At 46.2% G+C, this 21,781-nt stretch overlaps 1 protein-coding gene and 1 long non-coding RNA gene across 26 annotated transcripts; one reads left to right on the forward strand and one right to left on the reverse strand.

Annotated features, from left to right (window-relative positions):
• Positions 1–1,050: 1,050 nt before the first annotated feature.
• Positions 1,051–2,252, forward strand: LOC127909228 (uncharacterized). Of its 24 annotated transcripts, XR_008070322.1 has the most exons (6): positions 1,051–1,229; positions 1,466–1,600; positions 1,709–1,762; positions 1,817–1,978; positions 2,030–2,110; positions 2,192–2,244. It is a non-coding gene; the product is annotated as an uncharacterized LOC127909228 (long non-coding RNA). The 24 variants fall into 24 exon arrangements; XR_008070306.1 differs by lacking the exon at positions 1,709–1,762 and having other exon boundaries at positions 2,192–2,252; XR_008070308.1 differs by lacking the exon at positions 1,709–1,762 and having other exon boundaries at positions 2,165–2,250.
• Positions 2,253–9,300: 7,048 nt separating this feature from the next.
• Positions 9,301–19,612, reverse strand: LOC118375615 (transmembrane protein 196-like). 2 transcript variants are annotated; one of them, XM_035762197.2, is made up of 6 exons: positions 19,234–19,612; positions 18,675–19,150; positions 17,152–17,208; positions 10,145–10,280; positions 9,773–9,915; positions 9,301–9,606 (listed from the first exon to the last, which is right to left on the reverse strand). In XM_035762197.2, the coding sequence occupies exons 2-6, from the start codon at positions 18,837–18,839 to the stop codon at positions 9,538–9,540; spliced, it is 570 nt and encodes a 189-aa protein (XP_035618090.1). In that variant the 5' UTR covers positions 18,840–19,150; positions 19,234–19,612; the 3' UTR covers positions 9,301–9,537. The 2 variants fall into 2 exon arrangements, with proteins under 2 accessions (XP_035618090.1, XP_052325582.1); XM_052469622.1 differs by having other exon boundaries at positions 18,675–19,612.
• Positions 19,613–21,781: the final 2,169 nt, after the last annotated feature.

Consider the following 21,781-nt stretch of genomic DNA (forward strand, 5'->3'; position numbering starts at 1 on the left):
TATAGACAAGTGTTGCTGCACAGCTATTTTCAGGTCTTCAGAGACGTTTAATCCTGGCTCTGGCTGGGCCACTCAAAGACAATCAGACTTTTCCTGAAGCCCCTCCTGCATTGTCTTGGCTGTGTGCTTAGGGTCATTTTCCTGTTGGAAGGGGAACCTTCGCCCCAGTCTGAGGTCCTGAGCACTCAGGAGCAGGTTTTCATCAAGGATCTCACTCTACTTTTCTCCATTCATGTTTTGCTTGATCCTGAGTAGTCACCACCATGCTTCACCGTAAGGATGCTGCCACCACCATGCTTCACCGTAAGGATGGTGCCAGGTTTCCTCCAGACTTGACGCTTGGCATTCAGTCCAAAGAGTTCCATCTTGGTTTCATCAGAGCAGAGAATCTTGTTTCTCATGGTCTGAGTCCTTTAGGTGTATTTTGGCTAACTCCAAGCGGGCTGTCATGTGCCTTTTCCGTCTGGTCACTCTACCGTAAAGGCCTGATTGGTGGAGTGCTGCAGAGATGGTTGCCCTTCTGGAAGGTTCTCCCATCTCCACAGCGGAACTCTGGAGCTCTGTTAGTGTGACCAGCGTGGGACTTTATACAGACAGGTGTGTGTGCCTTTCTGATGTCCAATCAATTGAATTTACCAATCAAGTTGTAGAAACATCTCACGGACGATCAATGCAAACAGGATGCACCTGAGCTCAATTTTGAGTCTCATATCAAAAGGGTCTGAATACTTATTTAAAATGATGGAGTATTGTGTGTGGATTGAGGGTAAAAAAAAATAAAAATAAACATTTGGATCAATTTTATAATAAGGCTGTAATGTAACAAAATGTGGAAAAGAATGGAGGGGTCTGAATACTTTCCGAAGGCTCTGTACAACACATTAACATCTGCTCTTTCCATGACAGACTGACCAGGTGAATCCAGGTGAAAGATATGATCCCTTATTGATGTCACTTTGTTAAATCCACTTCAATCAGTGTAAATGAAGGGGAGGAGACGGGTTAAAGAAGGATGTTTAAGCCTCGAGACACTTGAGACATGGGTTGTGTATGTGTGTCATTCAGAGGGTGAGTGAGCAAGACAAAATATGTAGGTGCCTTTGAACAGGATATGGTAGTAGGTGCCTTTGAACAGGATATGGTAGTAGGTGCCTTTGAACAGGATATGGTAGTAGGTGCCTTTGAACAGGATATGGTAGTAGGTGCCTTTGAACAGGATATGGTAGTAGGTGCCTCCCTTGAGGAACAGGATATGGTAGTAGGTGCCTTTGAACAGGATATGGTAGTAGGATGCCTTTGAACAGATGATATGGTAGTAGGTGCCTTAAATGTAAATTTGAACAGGATATGGTAGTAGGTGCCTTTGAACAGGATATGGTAGTAGGTGCCTTTGAACAGGATATGGTTGTAGGTGCCTTTGAACAGGATATGGTTGTAGGTGCATTTGAACAGGATATGGTAGTAGGTGCCTTTGAACAGGATATGGTAGTAGGTGCCTTTGAACAGGATATGGTAGTAGGTGCCTTTGAACAGGATATGGTAGTAGGTGCCTTTGAACAGGATATGGTAGTAGGTGCCTTTGAACAGGATATGGTAGTAGGTGCCTTTTAACAGGATATGGTTGTAGGTGCCTTTGAACAGGATATGGTTGTAGGTGCATTTGAACAGGATATGGTAGTAGGTGCATTTGAACAGGATATGGTAGTAGGTGCATTTGAACAGGATATGGTAGTAGGTGCCTTTGAACAGGATATGGTAGTAGGTGCATTTGAACAGGATATGGTAGTAGGTGCATTTGAACAGGATATGGTAGTAGGTGCCTTTGAACAGGATATGGTAGTAGGTGCATTTGAACAGGATATGGTAGTAGGTGCCTTTGAACAGGATATGGTAGTAGGTGCATTTGAACAGGATATGGTAGTAGGTGCCTTTGAACAGGATATGGTAGTAGGTGCCTTTGAACAGGATATGGTAGTAGGTGCCTTTAAACAGGATATGTCTGGTGCCTTTGAACAGGATATGGTTGTAGGTGCCTTTGAACAGGATATGGTAGTAGGTGCCTTTGAACAGGATATGGTAGTAGGTGCCTTTGAACAGGATATGGTAGTAGGTGCATTTGAACAGGATATGGTAGTAGGTGCATTTGAACAGGATATGGTAGTAGGTGCATTTGAACAGGATATGGTAGTAGGTGCATTTGAACAGGATATGGTAGTAGGTGCCTTTGAACAGGATATGGTAGTAGGTGCCAGGCGTACCGGTTTGTGTCAAGACCTGCAACACTGCTGTGTTTCCTGTGTGTATCTGTGTGTATCGAGCGTTCCATCACCAGGGCATCCAGCCAATTTGACACAACTGTGGGAAGCGTTGGAGTCAACATGGGCCAGCATCCCTGTGGAACGCTTTGGACACCTTGTAGAGTCCATCCCCAACATATATAGGCTGTTCTGAGGGAAAGGGGGGGGGTTCAGCTAAATATTAGGAATGTGTTCCTAATGTTTGGTACAAGACTTGAAAATGGCTGTCTAGCATTCCTAATCTGTCTGCCTGTTCCTAATCTGGCTGTCTAGCATTCCTAATCTGTCTGCCTGTTCCTAATCTGGCTGTCTAGCATTCCTAATCTGGCTGTCTGTTCCTGATCTGGCTGTCTAGCATTCCTAATCTGGCTGTCTAGCATTCCTAATCTGGCTGTCTGTTCCTAATCTGGCTGTCTGTTCCTAATCTGGCTGTCTAGCATCCCTAATATGGCTGTCTAGCATCCCTAATATGGCTGTCTGTTCCTAATCTGGCTATCTAGCATCCCTAATATGGCTGTCTAGCATTCCTGATCTGGCTGTCTAGCATTCCTGATCTGGCTGTCTAGCATTCCTGATCTGGCTGTCTAGCATTCCTAATCTGGCTGTCTAGCATTCATAATCTGGCTGTCTGTTCCTAATCTGGCTGTCTGTTCCTAATCTGACTGTCTAACATTCCTAATCTGGCTGTCTAGCATTCCTAATCTGGCTGTCTAGCATTCATAATCTGGCTGTCTAGCATTCAAAATCTGTCTGTCTAGCATTCCTAATCTGGCTGTCTAGCATTCCTAATCTGACTGTCTAGCATTCCTAATCTGGCTGTCTGTTCCTAATCTGGCTGTCTGTTCCTAATCTGGCTGTCTAGCATTCCTAATCTGATCTGGCTGATCTGGCTGCATAGCATTCCTAATCTGGCTGTTCTAGCATTCCTAATCTGACTGTCTAGCATTCCTAATCTGGCTGTCTAGCATTCCTAATCTGACTGTCTAGCATTCCTAATCTGGCTGTCTAGCATTCCTAATCTGGCTGTCTAGCATTCCTAATCTGGCTGTCTAGCATTCCTAATCTGGCTGTCTAGCATTCCTAATCTGACTGTCTAGCATTCCTAATCTGGCTGTCTGTTCCTAATCTGGCTGTCTGTTCCTAATCTGGCTGTCTAGCATTCCTAATCTGGCTGTCTAGCATTCCTAATCTGGCTGTCTAGCATTCCTAATCTGACTGTCTAGCATTCCTAATCTGGCTGTCTAGCATTCCTAATCTGACTGTCTAGCATTCCTAATCTGGCTGCCTAGCATTCCTAATCTGGCTGTCTAGCATTCCTAATCTGGCTGTCTAGCATTCCTAATCTGACTGTCTAGCATTCCTAATCTGGCTGTCTAGCATTCCTAATCTGGCTGTCTAGCATTCCTAATCTGGCTGTCTAGCATTCCTAATCTGGCTGTCTAGCATTCCTAATCTGGCTGTCTAGCATTCCTAATCTGACTGTCTAGCATTCCTAATCTGGCTGTCTGTTCCTAATCTGGCTGTCTGTTCCTAATCTGGCTGTCTAGCATTCCTAAAATGGCTGTCTAGCATTCCTAATCTGGCTGTCTGCATTCCTAATCTAGCATTCCATTAATCTGACTGTCTAGCATTCCTAATCTGGCTGTCTAGCATTCCTAATCTGACTGTCTAGCATTCCTAATCTGGCTGTCTAGCATTCCTAATCTGGCTGTCTAGCATTCCTAATCTGGCTGTCTAGCATTCCTAATCTGACTGTCTAGCATTCCTAATCTGGCTGTCTAGCATTCCTAATCTGGCTGTCTAGCATTCCTAAACTGTCTAGCATTCCTAATCTGACTGTCTAGCATTCCTAATCTGGCTGTCTAGCATTCCTAATTCCTAATCTGGCTGTCTAGCATTCCTAATCTGACTGTCTAGCATTCCTAATCTGACTGTCTAGCATTCCTAATCTGGCTGTCTAGCATTCCTAATCTGACTGTCTAGCATTCCTAATCTGACTGTCTAGCATTCCTAATCTGGCTGTCTAGCATTCCTAATCTGGCTGTCTAGCATTCCTAATCTGGCTGTCTAGCATTCCTAATCTGGCTGTCTAGCATTCCTAATCTGACTGTCTAGCATTCCTAATCTGGCTGTCTAGCATTCCTAATCTGGCTGTCTAGCATTCCTAATCTGACTGTCTAGCATTCCTAATCTGACTGTCTAGCATTCCTAATCTGGCTGTCTAGCATTCCTAATCTGGCTGCCTAGCATTCCTAATCTGGCTGCCTAGCATTCCTAATCTGGCTGCCTAGCATTCCTAATCTGGCTGCCTAGCATTCCTAATCTGGCTGTCTAGCATTCCTAATCTGGCTGTCTGTTCCTAATCTGATGTTGGTCCCATTCCCTTTTTAAAATTTAGTTCCAAGTTTAGTATGATAAACCAATAGAAAACTATTACAAGCACTGCTCCAGATCACTCTGATATCACAACAATCTGGGACATTCCTAATCTGAGGGAAAGGGACAGAGACCAATCTGGCTGTCTAGCATTCCTAATCAGAGGGTCAGCATTCCTAATCTGACGCTCAATCTGTGTAGCATTTAATCTGATTCAGCTCTGGGCGCATTCCTAATCTGGCTTCTAGATTCCCATCTGACACTAGAGCTAATCTGGTGGTGTTCTTCTGGCTGTAGTATGTTGTTGTCATCTGGTGATAAATAGTAACTGTCTAGCAGCTCTCCTTAGTCTAATCTGACTGTCTAGCATTCCTAAGAGCCCCTAATCTGCTGAATCTGTTGGCGCTGTCCCTGTCAACTAATCTGACTGTCTAGTTCCTAACTGACTGTCTAGCATTCCTAATCTGGCTGTCTAGCATTCCTAACTTAGCATTCCTAATCTGACTGTCTAGCATTCCTAATCTGGCTGTCTAGCATTCCTAATCTGGCTACTAATCTGGCTGTCTAACAGACTCTGGTTGCTGTGTTTCTCCTAATCTGACTGTCTAGCATAGTAATCTGGGTCTAGCACTAATCTGACTGTCTAGCATTCCTAATCTGACTGTCTAGCATTCCTAATCTGGCTGTCTAGCATTCCTAATCTGGCTGTCAGTAAGGTTAACTAATCTACTCTGGTTGCTGTGTTTCTCCTGTCTATAGTTCCAAGGACTAGTGATAGACCAATAGAAAACTATAACAAGCACTCTCCAGATCTGTGTATCCACAACAAGAGGGACAGAAGAAGGAAAGTGACAGAGACCAAGTAAACTGTTCATACAGAGGGTCTGGTTGCTGTGTTTTGTCTATTCAGCTCTGGGGACTAGTGACAGAACCACAAGGTTAACTAGAAGTGACTCTGGTGTGTATGTTGTTTCTCCTGATAAGGATAGTAACGCAGATCAGTCAACGAAAGAGCTAAGTACTCTGGTTACTGTGTTTCTCCTGTCTATACAAAGGACTAGTGACAGATCAGTAAGGTTAACTAAACAGACTCTGGTTACTGTGTTTCTCCTGTCTATAATAAGGACTAGTGACAGATCAGTAAGGTTAACTAAGGACTCTGGTTGCTGTGTTTCTCCTGTCTATAATAAGGACTAGTGACAGATCAGTAAGGTTAACTAAGTACTCTGGTTACTGTGTTTCTCCTGTCTATAATAAGGACTAGTGACAGATCAGTAAGGTTAACTAAGTACTCTGGTTGCTGTGTTTCTCCTGTCTATAATAAGGACTAGTGACAGATCAGTAAGGTTAACTAAGTACTCTGGTTGCTGTGTTTCTCCTGTCTATAATAAGGACTAGTGACAGATCAGTAAGGTTAACTAAGTACTCTGGTTGCTGTGTTTCTCCTGTCTATAATAAGGACTAGTGACAGATCAATAAGGTTAACTAAGTACTCTGGTTGCTGTGTTTCTCCTGTCTATAATAAGGACTAGTGACAGATCAGTAAGGTTAACTAAGTACTCTGGTTACTGTGTTTCTCCTGTCTATAGTAAGGACTAGTGACAGATCAGTAAGGTTAACTAAGTACTCTGGTTGCTGTGTTTCTCCTGTCTATAGTAAGGACTAGTGACAGATCAGTAAGGTTAACTAAGTACTCTGGTTACTGTGTTTCTCCTGTCTATAATAAGGACTAGTGACAGATCAGTAAGGTTAACTAAGTACTCTGGTTGCTGTGTTTTCTTCTATGTCTATAGTAAGGACTAGTGACAGGACTAGAGACAGATCAGTAAGGTTAACTAAGTACTGTCTGGTTGCTGTGTTTCTACTCTGGTTGCTGTGTTTCTCTGTCTATAGTAAGGACTAGTGACAGATCAGTAAGGTTAACTAAGTACTCTGGTTACTGTGTTTCTCCTGTCTATAGTAAGGACAGTAAGGTTAAGTGACAGATCAGTAAGGTTAACTAAGTACTCTGGTTGCTGTGTTTCTCCTGTCTATAATAAGGACTAGTGACAGATCAGTAAGGTTAACTAAGTACTCTGGTTGCTGTGTTTCTCCTGTCTATAATAAGGACTAGTGACAGATCAGTAAGGTTAACTAAGTACTCTGGTTGCTGTGTTTCTCCTGTCTATAGTAAGGACTAGTGACAGATCAGTAAGGTTAACTAAGTACTCTGGTTGCTGTGTTTCTCCTGTCTATAGTAAGGACTAGTGACAGATCAGTAAGGTTAACTAAGTACTCTGGTTGCTGTGTTTCTCCTGTCTATAGTAAGGACTAGTGACAGATCAGTAAGGTTAACTAAGTACTCTGGTTACTGTGTTTCTCCTGTCTATAGTAAGGACTAGTGACAGATCAGTAAGGTTAACTAAGTACTCTGGTTGCTGTGTTTCTCCTGTCTATAGTAAGGACTAGTGACAGATCAATAAGGTTAACTAAGTACTCTGGTTACTAACTGTGTTGACCTTAGTGACAGATGTGTGTGAATGGGGTTAACTAAGTCAGATTTCAGGGGACCAATTGAGAAGCCCTTTGATTAAAAGCACAATTGACAGGCGTATGAGATCAATCTCCGTTCCTCCCACAGCAATACTTCCCCCAGCAGAGAGCATGTCTCCTCTCGTAAGATATCAAGATGGATGCCTGAGGTCAGTGTGCGTACGGCAACCAGTAGTTTCTCTCAGCTGTCCCAGGAACTGTCTATGAAATCTACACCACCATCTAGCGTTTCCATAGTTTTATTTCAATGTTATAAGAAGCCTATAGAAAAATATTGTAACTCCATAATGATTGTTTTCCTGATATACAGTACAAGCATGAATATACAGCAGGAGTGGGAAGCTAACCTGCCTCCTGGAGAGTTACTGGGTGTGTAGGCTTCTGCTTCGGGATCTGGTTAGAGCACTGCTGGAGAAAAGCAGCTCTCCAGGAGGAGGGTTACCCACAGCAGCTCTACCCACAGCAGCTCTACAGGAGGAGGGTTACCCACAGCAGCTCTACAGGAGGAGGGTTACCCACAGCATCTCTACAGGAGGAGGGTTACCCACAGCAGCTCTACAGGAGGAGGGTTACCCACAGCAGCTCTACAGGAGGAGGGTTACCCACAGCAGCTCTACAGGAGGAGGGTTACCCACAGCAGCTCTACAAGAGGAGGGTTACCCACAGCAGTTCTACAAGAGGAGGGTTACCCACAGCAACTCTACAGGAGGATGGTTACCCACAGCAGCTCTACAGGAGGAGGGTTACCCACAGCAGCTCTACAGGAGGAGGGTTACCCACAGCAGTTCTACAAGAGGAGGGTTACCCACAGCAGCTCTACAGGAGGGTTACCCACATAAGCTCTACAGGAGGAGGGTTACCCACAGCAGCTCTACAGGAGGGTTACCCACAGCAGCTCTACAGGAGGAGGGTTACCCACAGCAGCTCTACAGGAGGAGGGTTACCCACAGCAGCTCTACCCACAGCAGCTCTACAGGAGGAGGGTTACCCACAACAGCTCTACAGGAGGAGGGTTACCCACAGCAGCTCTACAGGAGGGTTACCCACAGCAGCTCTACAGGAGGGTTACCCACAACAGCTCTACAGGAGGGTTACCCACATAAGCTCTACAGGAGGAGGGTTACCCACAGCAGCTCTACAGGAGGGTTATCCACAGCAGCTCTACAGGAGGGTTACCCACAACAGCTCTACAGGAGGAGGGTTACCCACAGCAGCTCTACAGGAGGGTTACCCACAGCAGCTCTACAGGAGGGTTACCCACAGCAGCTCTACAGGAGGGTTACCCACAGCAGCTCTACAGGAGGGTTACCCACAGCAGCTCTACCCACAGCAGCTCTACAGGAGGGTTACCCACAGCAGCTCTACAGGAGGGTTACCCACAGCAGCTCTACAGGAGGGTTACCCACAGCAGCTCTACCCACAGCAGCTCTACAGGAGGGTTACCCACAGCAGCTCTACAGGAGGGTTACCCACAGCAGCTCTACAGGAGGGTTAGCCACAGCAGCTCTACAGGAGGGTTACCCACAGCAGCTCTACAGGAGGGTTACCCACAGCAGCTCTACAGGAGGGTTACCCACAGCAGCTCTACAGGAGGGTTACCCACAGCAGCTCTACAGCAGCTCTATCCACAGCAGCTCTACAGGAGGGTTAGCCACAGCAGCTCTACAGGAGGGTTACCCACAGCAGCTCTACAGGAGGGTTACCCACAGCAGCTCTACAGGAGGGTTACCCACAGCAGCTCTACAGCAGCTCTACCCACAGCAGCTCTACAGGAGGGTTACCCACAGCAGCTCTACAGGAGGGTTACCCACAGCAGCTCTACAGTGTGCATCGTTGGTTGTATGTCTGATACTTTAAAGAATTCCATATTCTGCTCTGCATGAGATCGCTAAAGCACTGTTCCTTCATACACCTACATTCATATAGCCAGAACCAGGGGGAGGGAGAGGAATGGGAGAGAGATTTAAAATAAATTGCATGCGTGTTTTGTGATCATTAGTGTCTGATTGGCTGTCTGTCCCTCCTGTCTGTGAGGCATATGTCATGTGACTGTGTGTGTTGGGACTATCAGAACTCGTAACAACTTGTCCAAGAATAGCGTTCATTGTTGTTTTATTTTGGGAAACTTCTTCCATCTGTATTGAAGTTCTCTACACACAGCTGTGTAATAATGCTGCTCAGCTCTGTTACACGATGTCACTCCGTTGTCAGGGCAACAAGTTGTGTCCATCATCAGGGCAACAGGGTGTGTACATCATCAGGGCAACAAGGTGGTTCCATTGTCAGGGTTACAAGATGTGCCAGTTGTCAGGGCAACAAGGTGTGTCCATTGTTAAGGAGATGTGGTGTTAGCATTGTAGGAGATCTGGGGAATCCCATTGCTGGAGTTGTCAAGGATCTCCTGTTGGAAACACACACACACACACGCACGCACGCATGCACGCACGCACACACACACACACACACACGCACGTTAGTATCACTCAGCTGTGGATTGTCACTGAGGAGAAATTAAGAGTAATGTATGATTGCTGTCCAAGCTTGTGAGTGTGTGTTTTGTTTCTTACGAAAGATCCGTGTGTGTATGAATCCTTCTCAGCCATCTCGTGTGAGTGATGTAGTGAGTGTTCTCTCTCCAGAAACATCCTCTGTTGTTCTGAATTGGCCAGACGACAGGTTAACCAGGTTGAGAGAGTACAGGAAGAGATACCTACGGGAGAGAGGGAGATGACTAATTGAATTTAATGATGCCAGAATCTGAATGTTACCTTTTCATATACAGACAGAGATGTTTTCATGCAGGTTAGAGGAGGTATTGGGTCAGCGTCGCACACCTCAACTACCTGGAGTTGGAATGAGTTGATAATAGTGTCATGTAATGTAATATAATGTTTAACTATGTTTCAAAGTGTTTTCTAGTGTTTCATAGCGTTGCAAACCCAGGCAGGCAATAGTCATGGCTGCTAGGTGTAGGGAACGTAGAGAGTCTGGTCGTCGTGACAATGCCCTAATGAACTGGAAGTTGAGAATCCCTCCAATCAGACCACAGATACAGCAAGCTGAGAACAGAATCATCTGGAGAGGGAGGGAGAGAGACAGAGAGAGAAAGAGAGGGAGAGAGATTGAAAGAGACAGAGAGACAGAGAGAGGGAGGGAAAGAGAGAGGGAGAGAGATTGAAAGAGACAGAGAGAGAAAGAGAGGGAGGGAAAGAGAGAGGGAGAGAGATTGAAAGAGACAGAGAGAGAAAGAGAGGGAGGGAAAGAGAGAGGGAGAGAGATTGAAAGAGACAGAGAGAGGGAGGGAGAGAGAGAGAGAAAAAAACAAGAGACAGAATAAAGCGCTATAAATACAAACAAACTTAAATGACTGCTCCTGCAAATACTATAGCCACCGTGTCAGCAGAAACACATGGTGAAATGGAACACTGTTTATAGTTTCCTGCTCTATACCTGTAAATGAGATGGAACACACTGTAACTGTAATACTGGGCTGTGGTTCAATACTATACATGACTCCACACATTGTTTTTAAAACGTGCAAAATGAATTATGTTCAGCATAATTATCCACACACACACACACACACACACACACACACACACACACACACACACACACACACACACACACACACACACACACACACACACACACACACACACACACACACACACACACACACACACACACACACACACACACACACACACACTTCTGACTTTTCCTGGGAGCTCAGTTACAGTGAACAAGCCTCTAAGTACCCTGTTCCACTCAGAACCCCCACACCCTTTATGTGTGTGTAGATAGACACGTTAGGTTTCCTAATGTAATACATCAGACTCCAGAGAAACACTAACCTAGAATAACCTAATCATCACACAGAGATTGGGGGAGGATAGGAGATGGAGAGCCAGAGGAGAGAGAGGGTTGACTGCTGAGAGAAGAGGATGGAGAAGGGGAGAGCGAGACATACGTCCAGGCCGTGAGCCAAGTAACAGCCCCATCCTCAGATGCTCAGCATGCTTTGCTCAAACCACACGAATAACAACACTGGACACTATAGACCACAAAGCATCCTGGAATATACACGGTCTGAGGTCATCTGCCTTTGGCCTAAAGAGCAGGAACCCAGACTTCAACAAAGGAATCAGAAATACAGACATTGTAATTTTGCAAAAAAACCTGGTATTGAAGAAATGGACCAACTGATTGCCGACTAGGTTACAGAGAGCTGGTAATCCCATCCACCAAACGACCAGGTGTGAAACAGGGTCTAGGTTACAGAGAGCTGGTAATCCCATCCACCAAACGACCAGGTGTGAAACAGGGTCTAGGTTACAGAGAGCTGGTAATCCCATCCACCAAAGGACCAGGTGTGAAACAGGGTCTAGGTTACAGAGAGCTGGTAATCCCATCCACCAAACGACCAGGTGTGAAACAGGGTCTAGGTTACAGAGAGCTGGTAATCCCATCCACCAAACGACCAGGTGTGAAACAGGGTCTAGGTTACAGAGAGCTGGTAATCCCATCCACCAAACGACCAGGTGTGAAACAGGGTCTAGGTTACAGAGAGCTGGTAATCCCATCCACCAAATCCCATCCACCAAACGACCAGGTGTGAAACAGGGTCTAGGTTACAGAGAGCTGGTAATCCCATCCGCCAAACGACCAGGTGTGAAACAGGGTCTAGGTCACAGAGAGCTGGTAATCCCATCCACCAAACGACCAGGTGTGAAACAGGGTCTAGGTTACAGAGAGCTGGTAGTCCCATCCACCAAACGACCAGGTGTGAAACAGGGAAGAGACTCAGGGGGTATGCTAACTTGGTATAGAGCAGACCTAACTCACTCTATTAAATTAATCAAAACAGGAATATTTTACATTTGGCTAGAAATGGAAATAAACAGAGAATAATGTTCTCCTGTGTGCTACCTATACCCCCCCACTAGAATCCCCATACTTTAATGAAGACAGCTTCTCCATCCTAGAGGGCTAGATCAATCATTTTCAGCCCAGGGACATGTACTAGTCTGTGGCGACCTAAATGCCAGAAATGGACAAGAACCCAACATTCTCAGCACACAGGGGGACACGCACCTACTCAAAATATGCCCCCCTAGACAAAACTACGACAAAACAACCAACAAAAATGTGTCACCACTCCTGCAGCTCTGTCGCACGCTGGGTCTGTACATAGTCAATGGTTGGCTTCGGTGATACTCCTTTAGTAGGTACACCCTCAGCTCATTCCCTGGCAGTGGTCGACTACTTCATCACTGACCGATCGAGAGTCTCTCAGAGCGTTAACAGTCAGCCAACTAACACCCCTATCAAATCACAGCGAAATCAATCTACTTGAACAGAGTAATACTCAACCATGAGTTGTCGAAGCTGAACAAACTGCTGGTTGTTAAGAAATGCTATAGACAGAGGTTAGTGTAGAAATCTACCAACTAACTATAAATCCCTCCTAGGCAATTTCCTGGACAAAATGTTTCCCTGCAATAGTGGTGTAAACTTAGCAGTATGAAGCCTGAACAGTATGCAGTATTTGACATATCAGCTAACATATTGTATGAAATGTAAAAAAAATTCTAGCAGAAAACCTAAGAAGGGTTTCTTGAGTGTTTCTTGAGTTGTTTCTTCTGTGCCACTAGAGATTCTGGTTTAGAGTCCAGGCTCTGTCTCGGGGGCTAAAGCCCCGCTTAAAGCTGTGCCACTAGAGATTCTGGGTTAGAGTCCAGGCTCTGTCTCAGGGGTCTAAAGCCCCCCCTAAAGCTGTGCCACTGGAGATTCTGGGTTCTGGGTTAGAGTCCAGTCTCAGGCTCTGTCTCAGAGTCCAGGGTCTCAGTGGTCTAAAGCCCCCTAAAGCTGTGCCACTGGAGATTCTGGGTTGGAGATTCTGGGTTCGAGTCCAGGCTCTGTCTCAGGGGTCTAAAGCCCCCCAAAGCTGTGCCAGGGGTCTAAAGCCCCCCCTAAAGCTGTGCCACTGGAGATTCTGGGTTAGAGTCCAGGCTCTGTCTCAGTGGTCTAAAGCCCCCCCTAAAGCTGTGCCACTGGAGATTCTGGGTTCGAGTCCAGGCTCTGTCTCATGGGTCTAAAGCCCCCCCTAAAGCTGTGCCACTGGAGATTCTGGGTTCGAGTCCAGGCTCTGTCTCAGTGGTCTAAAGCCCCCCCTAAAGCTGTGCCACTGGAGATTCTGGGTTTGAGTCCAGGCTCTGTCTCAGGGGTCTAAAGCCCCCCCTAAAGCTGTGCCACTGGAGATTCTGGGTTCGAGTCCAGGCTCTGTCTCAGTGGTCTAAAGCCCCCCCTAAAGCTGTGCCACTGGAGATTCTGGGTTTGAGTCCAGGCTCTGTCTCAGGGGTCTAAAGCCCCCCCTAAAGCTGTGCCACTGGAGATTCTGGGTTCGAGTCCAGGCTCTGTCGCGACAGGGAGACCCATGGGGCGTCACACAATTGTCCCAGTGTCATCTGGGTTTGGCCGGCAGGGATGTCGATGTCCCATAACACACTAGCAACTCCTGTTGTGGGCTGTGTGCAGTGCACGCTGACACGGTCATCAGGTGTACAGTGCTTCTGGGTTAAGTGGGCATTGTGCCAAGAAGCAGTGTGGCTGGGTTGTGTTTTGGAGGACGCACGGCTCTCGACATTCACCTCTCCCGAGTCCGTATGGGAGTTGCAGCAATGAGGCAAGACTGTAACTACCAAGAATTTAAAAAATATATTTAAAAAAAATAAGAAAATGAACAACAATGAGAAATGGTTTAATGAAGAAAGCAAAAACCATTGAAAGATATTGAGAATATCCAACCTGTCACGTTTACTCACGCTCCCCCTCTCTGGCGCACGTCGGCAGTGTGGTGATTATTACACACACCTGTCACCATCGCTACGCACACCTGTCACCATCGCTACGCACACCTGTCACCATCGCTACACACACCTGTCACCATCGCTACGCACACCTGTCACCATCGCTACGCACACCTGTCACCACCTGTCACCATCGCGCTACGCACACCTGTCACCATCGCTACGCACACCTGTCACACCTGTCACCATCGCTCACCGCACACCTGTCACCATCGCTACGCACACCTGTCACCATCGCTACGCACACCTGTCACCATCGCTACGCACACCTGTCACCATCGCTACGCACACCTGTCACCATCGCTACGCACACCTGTCACCATCGCTACGCACACCTGTCACCATCGCTACGCACACCTGTCACCATCGCTACGCACACCTGTCACCATCGCTACGCACACCTGTCACCATCGCTACGCACACCTGTCACCATCGCTACGCACACCTGTCACCATCATTACACACACCTGTCACCATCGCTACGCACACCTGTCACCACACCTGTCACCATCGCTACGCACACCTGTCACGCACATCGCTACGCACACGTCACCACACCTGTCACCATCGCTACGCACACCTGTCACCATCATTACACACACCTGTCACCATCGCTACGCACACCTGTCACCATCATTACGCACACCTGTCACCATCGCTACGCACACCTGTCACCATACGCACACCTGTCACCATCGCTACGCACCTGTCACCATCATTACACACACCTGTCACCATCACTACGCACACCTGTCACCATCGCTACGCACACCTGTCACCATCATCGCTACGCACACCTGTCACCATCGCACACCTGTCACCATCACTGTCACCACGCACACCTGTCACCATCGCTACGCACACCTGTCACCATCGCTACGCACACCTGTCACCATCGCTACGCACACCTGTCACCATCGCTACGCACACCTGTCACCATCGCTACGCACACCTGTCACCATCGCTACACACACCTGTCACCATCGCTACGCACACCTGTCACCATCGCTACGCACACCTGTCACCATCGCTACACACACCTGTCACCATCGCTACGCACACCTGTCACCATCGCTACGCACACCTGTCACCATCGCACACCTGTCACCACGCTACGCACACCTGTCACCATCGCTACACACTCGTCACCTGTCACCATCGCTACGCACACCTGTCACCATCGCTACGCACACCTGTCACCATCACTACACACACCTGTCACCATCGCTACGCACACCTGTCACCATCGCTACACACACCTGTCACCATCACTACGCACACCTGTCACCATCACTACGCACACCTGTCACCATCACTACGCACACCTGTCACCATCACTACGCACACCTGTCACCATCACTACGCACACCTGTCACCATCACTACGCACACCTGCGACTCATGAGACTCACCTGGACTGCATCACTTCAATTATTTCCATCCCTCTATCTGTCACTCCCTCGGGTTCGTTCCCCAGTCAGCCTTGTTGTCATGTTCCTGTTCTTATGTCCAGACGCCGTTTGTGTTTTGTTTTCATGTTTATTTATTATTAAAACCACACCCCCGTACTTGCTTGTCGTCTCCCAGCATCTGTGTTACACAACCAAACACACAGAGACCCAGAAAAGGATAACCTTCACTATGGGGAATTACTAAAATAATACAGATATACACTACGAGGAAAGAACAGCAGGTCAGAAATCAGCTCGATGTGATTGAAGAATCCGTATAATCTAACCACTAAACAATCAACATGAAGAGTTATCTATCCCAAAACGGAGATGTCTGGATAAACCACTTCTCCAATCTCCCTTCAACACAAAAAGGCCTGTGGTGTTGTTGACCTACTAATCAAAATGATAAAATATACAAACCACAAATTAAAATGAGCTTTTCTTGAATATTTTAACATTATCCTCAGCTTTGGCATCTTCCCCAGTGTTTCGAACCAAGATCTGATCAATCAATCCACAAAAGTAGAGAGAAATTTGACCCTGAAAGTTACAGTGGAATCTGTGTCAACAGTAACCTCTGAAAAATCCTCTGCAGTATCATCAACAGTAGAGTCCAACATTTCCTCTGTGAAAACAACGTCCTGAGCAAATGTCAAATTGGCTTCTTACCAAAATATCGTACGACAAACCACATATACACCTTACACACCCTGACAAACAAACCAACCAAAACATGCTTTGTTGATTTCAAAAAAGCTTTTGACTCAATTTGGAATGACGGTCTGCTTTACAAATGGATGGAATGGATGGAAAGCGGTTGTTGGGGGATAAACATATGACATAAAATCAATGTGCAGTTAAAAAACATGTATTTCCACAGGCCCATGGGGTGAGACAGGCATGCAGCTTGGGCCCACTGTTTGCAGATGATCTGATGCATCTGTCAGCAACCAAGGAGGGCCTACAGCAGCACCTAGATCTTCTGCATAGAATCTGAAAGACCTGGGCCCTGACAGATCTGGGCCCTAACAGACCTGGGCCCTGACAGATCTGGCCCTGACAGACCTGGGCCCTGACAGACCTGGGCCCTGACAGATCTGGGCCCTGACAGACCTGGGCCCTGACAGACCTGGGCCCTGACAGACCTGGGCCCTGACAGATCTGGGCCCTGACAGACCTGGGCCCTGACAGACCTGGGCCCTGACAGACTTGGGCCCTGACAGATTGGGCCCTGACAGATCTGGGTCCTGACAGATCTGGGCCCTGACAGACCTGGGCCCTGACAGTAAATCTCAGTAAGACAAAAATAATGGGGTTCCATAAAAGGTCCAGTTGCCAGGACAACAAATACAAATTCCATCTAGACACCGTTGTCCGAGAGCACACCAAGAATTATACCTTTGTGTTGATGTTGTTTATTATCTATTTCACTTGCTTTGGCAATGTAAACATATGTTTCCCATGTCAATAAAGCCCCTTTGGGGAGCGAGAGCAACTTCGGACAGGAGGGTAAGAGAGAGTGTGTGTGTGTGTGTGTGTGTGTGTGTGTGTGTGTGTGTGTGTGAGTGTGTGTGTGTGTGAGCGTGTGTGAGCGTGTGTGTGTGTGTGTGTGTGTACTCACGATGGGTCCAGTCCTCTTCTTGGAACAGAGTACTCCACACATCCCACAGATTAGAAACTGAGAGAGAAAGAACAGAACCCAATCAGATCCGAATCCAAACCGGCTTTCATTGTAGAGAGCGGGAGACCTCACTGTATGAGGGATTCCTGAAAGACAGGACAGTCTCCACTTTTCTTCTTTTTTTTCTTTTTTTTTTTACAAATGTTTTTCGTAATTTCAACAACATTGTATATTTTGACAGACAAATGTATCAGCTATCATACCATGTGAAGTAGCAACTGCCTCATTATTGATTTGTTTTTCTCATAAAATGGATTGGATTTAGGGCCACTCTTGTCACACACTATAAAAGGCATTTAAATTAAAAATAAAAAAAAAAGTAAAAAAAAAACGTTTTTAAAGGCATTGATTATTTAATTCTAACGTGAGATTATTCAAATATGTTATAAAAATCTTTGAACTATTTAATGCTCCAGGGCTAATTTCGTTACCATTTGTGGCATGTTTTTCTAGATGTAGAACATACAGAGCCCTCGGAAAGCATTCACACCTCTTGACTTTTTCCCACATTTTGCTGAATTTAAAATGGATTATAAATTGAACATTTGTGTCACTGGCCTCTACACCCGATATCCCATAATGTCAAAGTGGAATGATGTTTTCACCAATGAATTCAAAATGAAAAGCTGAAATGTCTTGAGTCAATAAGTATTCAACACCTTTCTTATGGCCTAAATAAGTTTTGTAAATAAATATAAAGATTTGCTTGACAAGTCACGTAAATAAGTTGCATGAATTCACTGTGTACAATAATAGTGTTTAACATGATGTTTGAATGACTACCTCATCTCTGTACCCCACACATACAGTCTGTAAGGTCCCTCAGTCGAGCCAGGTGGAGTTGACGGTTTATGCTTGTTGCCACGGTGATTCCAATACTGTTTGTTTAAATCTATCATAAGGAGAGAATTTTCTAGAGCATGAGTGGTCTTGTTGCACTAAATGGGTAAATGAAGAAGGGGTCCTTATGGTGTAGCTGACCCTACTCATGCCCGATTCATTTAGGATTTAGACAAATCTGAACGACTTGACCAAATCTCCGGACACATCTTTTAGGAAATACAGTTTTAAGAAAAATATTATTTAAAGTCACAGAGGGCTATTGCATCTACATCTAATCCTTTTTCAGTTAATGTCAATTATTGCTCATTCCTTTTAAAAATTGTAAACACTTTTTTTGAAATTTGAGTTTGAAATGATCAATCTCTGCTCCAGACAAGGGCATTTCCAGGCATAGAGCCAACATGGAAACACACACACACACACACACACACACACACACACACACACACACACACACACACACACACACACACACACACACACACACACACACACACACACACACACACACACACACACACACACACACACACACACACACACACACACACACACACACACACACACACACACACACACACACACACACACAGAGATGGTAAACTAAAAGTTGTACGTACACACATGCCACTCCAGACGGGAGAAGCGTCTCCTTGCTGCAGCTTGTGTTCCTCCCTGACCCGGCTGAGCCCCACGGCTCCCAGGACGATACTGGTCACCCCGAGACCCACCTCCAACACTGACAGCAGCAGCAGGCTCCACAGGATCTTCCGGCTGGAGCACATCCTGCCCGAACATCCTCCTTGAGACCAGCCGGTCTATCCTCCTAGGTTGGCCTCAGTCAGGAGGGTCGGCAGCAAAACGTTTTGAAACGAAAACTAGCGTTTCTTAAGCTACTCCCCGGAAAACAGTCACTACTCTGATTAAATAAAGATGAACTGAAATGGATAAGTTCAGGTACCTCCCTGTTTCATCCCGTTTCAAAAAATGTCATGTTTTTGTGCCAACTAGCAACCCGAGCCTGGAGCCCGTGTCCGCCTGTCGGCCCTTGGCGGGTGGCGGGATGTTAGTCCATATCCCGTTGCTGAGGAAAGTTCTGGAAGAGGATATCAGAGAATGATGTCGAGTAGATTTTCAAAATTTTTTTTTTAGCTATATATTTTTTTATCAGACACTAACCTGCATGAACAAAGACTAGATCATGATTTCCAAATCCAAAAGTGAGTCGTCTCTGTCGCTGGCAACGGGAGCTCCTCCGGTCAACACTGAGAAGAGAGCGGGCTGCTCTAACCCTCCCACTGGTTGGTTGTTAACGAGACTGGCTCCCGGTTGCTGTCCATGGTGCTTAAACGCTTGCACAGACACACTCCCCTCTGCGACCTGAGCCACACGCACTCCAGTTCTCTCTCTGACACACACACACGCAGAGACACACACATACACAGAGACACACACAGAGACACACACAGAGACAGAGACACACACAGAGAGAGAGAGACTCACTCAGACAGTGGGACTCCTCCTCCTCCGGTCTTTCAGTTTAGTTTAGACTCCAGAGACTCTCGGATCCCCGCGCGACTCCCGGGCAGATTCACAGATACGAGCTGGTGTCATTAGCACAACCCTGGTAAACACAACAACACTGGGCTTATCTTTCTCTCAAAGCCACACACACACTGAACTGAACAGCCAACTCCCATAGACAGTAACCTATACAAACACCTGTAATGTGTCGAGGAGTGAAAGAAAAGAGGTTTTGTGACGTTGCACTTCCTGGTCCTTGTGGCTCTGAATGGGTAGTTTGTTTAAGAGAAGCAGGAGACATCAGCCTATTCAACATCCAAGACAAGAGTCTAAATATAAAAGTATATCCGTTTGACTAAAATTCACCATATTTTACTTGTGACTTTTGAAAATGAATGTCTTTTGCTAGCAGCTGTTTTCCTGTTTGAGCACAAACCTCCTGTTTCACGTTTCTAAATCAACCCACCTGTTTCAATTTGCCATGCTACCTCATTGTATCCTTGTTGACACTGACCTGTCGTCACCTCTTCTATAGGCCTACCGATGACTGGCCCACTGTTCCCCCCTGTTACATAAAGGTCTGTTTCCGTGCGCTTCTCTGCTCTGTGTGTAGTTACAGTGTAATGAATGGACTGATGCTATCTAAGAAACACAGATTATTAACATAACAGCTTTCTACTGTTATGAATTAATATTCAGTAGAAATGAGGATGCCTGTAGGGGGGAAGGGGTCTGACAAAGTACTCAAAATATATATATTTCTCTCTCTCTCAAATCAATTCAATTTAAGTACAAAACGGAAAATAAATTAACATAAATATGGGTTGTATTTACAATGGTGTTTTGTTCTTCACTGGTTGCCCTTTTCTTGTGGCAACATGTCACTTGCTGCTATGATGTCACACTGTGGTATATCAAAAGATATGGGAGTTTATCAAAATAGTTTGTTTTCGAATTCTTTGTGGATCTGTGTATTCTGAGAGAAATATGTGTCTCTAATATGGTCATACATTTGGCAGGAGGTTAGTAAGTGCAGCTCAGTTTCCACCTCATTTTGTGGGCAGTGTGCACATAGCCTGTCTTCTCCTGAGAGCCATGTCTGCCTACGGCGACCTTTCTCAATAGCGAGGCTATGCTCACTGAGTCTGTACGGTATGGTCAAAACTTTCCTTAGGTTTGGGTCAGGTCAGGTATTCTGCCACTGTGTACTCTCTGTTTAGGGCCAAGTAGCATTCTAGTTTGCTCTGTTTTTTGTTAATTCTTTCCAATGTGTCAAGTAATTATCTTTTTGTTTTCTCATCATTTATGCATGCATTATTTGGTGTTTTCTGTTGTACATAGAGGATATGTTTGCTGAATTCTGCATGCAGTCTCTCTCTCTCTCTCTCTCTCTCTCTCTCTCTCTCTCTCTCTCTCTCTCTCTCTCTCTCTCTCTCTCTCTCTCTCTCTCTATTTCTCTGTACAGGTTTGTACAGTGTTTATGAGTAATGTTGGTTGTTAGATGTTTGTTACTTACCTGGCAGCTTGGCTGTGAAGCTGTCACCGTGAGACAGTGTGAGTTGGGATTTACAGTCTGTTGGAGCGTTTTAAAGCTTTATACCTAAAGCACCCAAAATACCCAAGATGCACATCAAGTTTGAGTTCCAGTGTCTCCCTCTCTGACCCCTCACCCTCTGTTCAGACACCCTCTCTGACCCCTCACAATCTGTCCAAACACCCTCTCTGACCCCTCACCCTCTGTCCAGACACCCTCTGTCCAGACACCCTCTCTGACCCCTCACCCTCTATCCAGATACCCTCTCTGACCCCTCACCCTCTGTCCAGACACCCTCTCTGACCCCTCACCCTCTGTTCAGACACCCTCTCTGACCCCTCACCCTCTGTCCAGACACCCTCTCTGACCCCTCACCCTCTGTCCAGGCATCTGTTTCATCTTCTGCTCCAGGCTGACTGTGACCTCCTCTGACATGGTCCTGGTCCTGGTCCTGGTCCTGGTCCTGGTCAAGTTAAGGTCGGGTCCTGGTCAAGTTCAGGTCTGGCCCTGGTCCTGGTCAAGTTCAGGTCTGGTCCTGGTCAAGTTAAGGTCGTGTTCTGGTCCTGGTCAAGTTCAGGTCGGGTTCTGGTCAAGTTAAGGTCTGGTCCTGGTCAAGTTAAGGTCGGGTTCTGGTCAAGTTAAGGTCGGGTCCTGGTCCTAGTCAAGTTA

Source organism: Oncorhynchus keta, chromosome 19 (genome assembly GCF_023373465.1).
Source record: "Oncorhynchus keta strain PuntledgeMale-10-30-2019 chromosome 19, Oket_V2, whole genome shotgun sequence".
Classification (NCBI taxonomy): domain Eukaryota; kingdom Metazoa; phylum Chordata; class Actinopteri; order Salmoniformes; family Salmonidae; genus Oncorhynchus; species Oncorhynchus keta.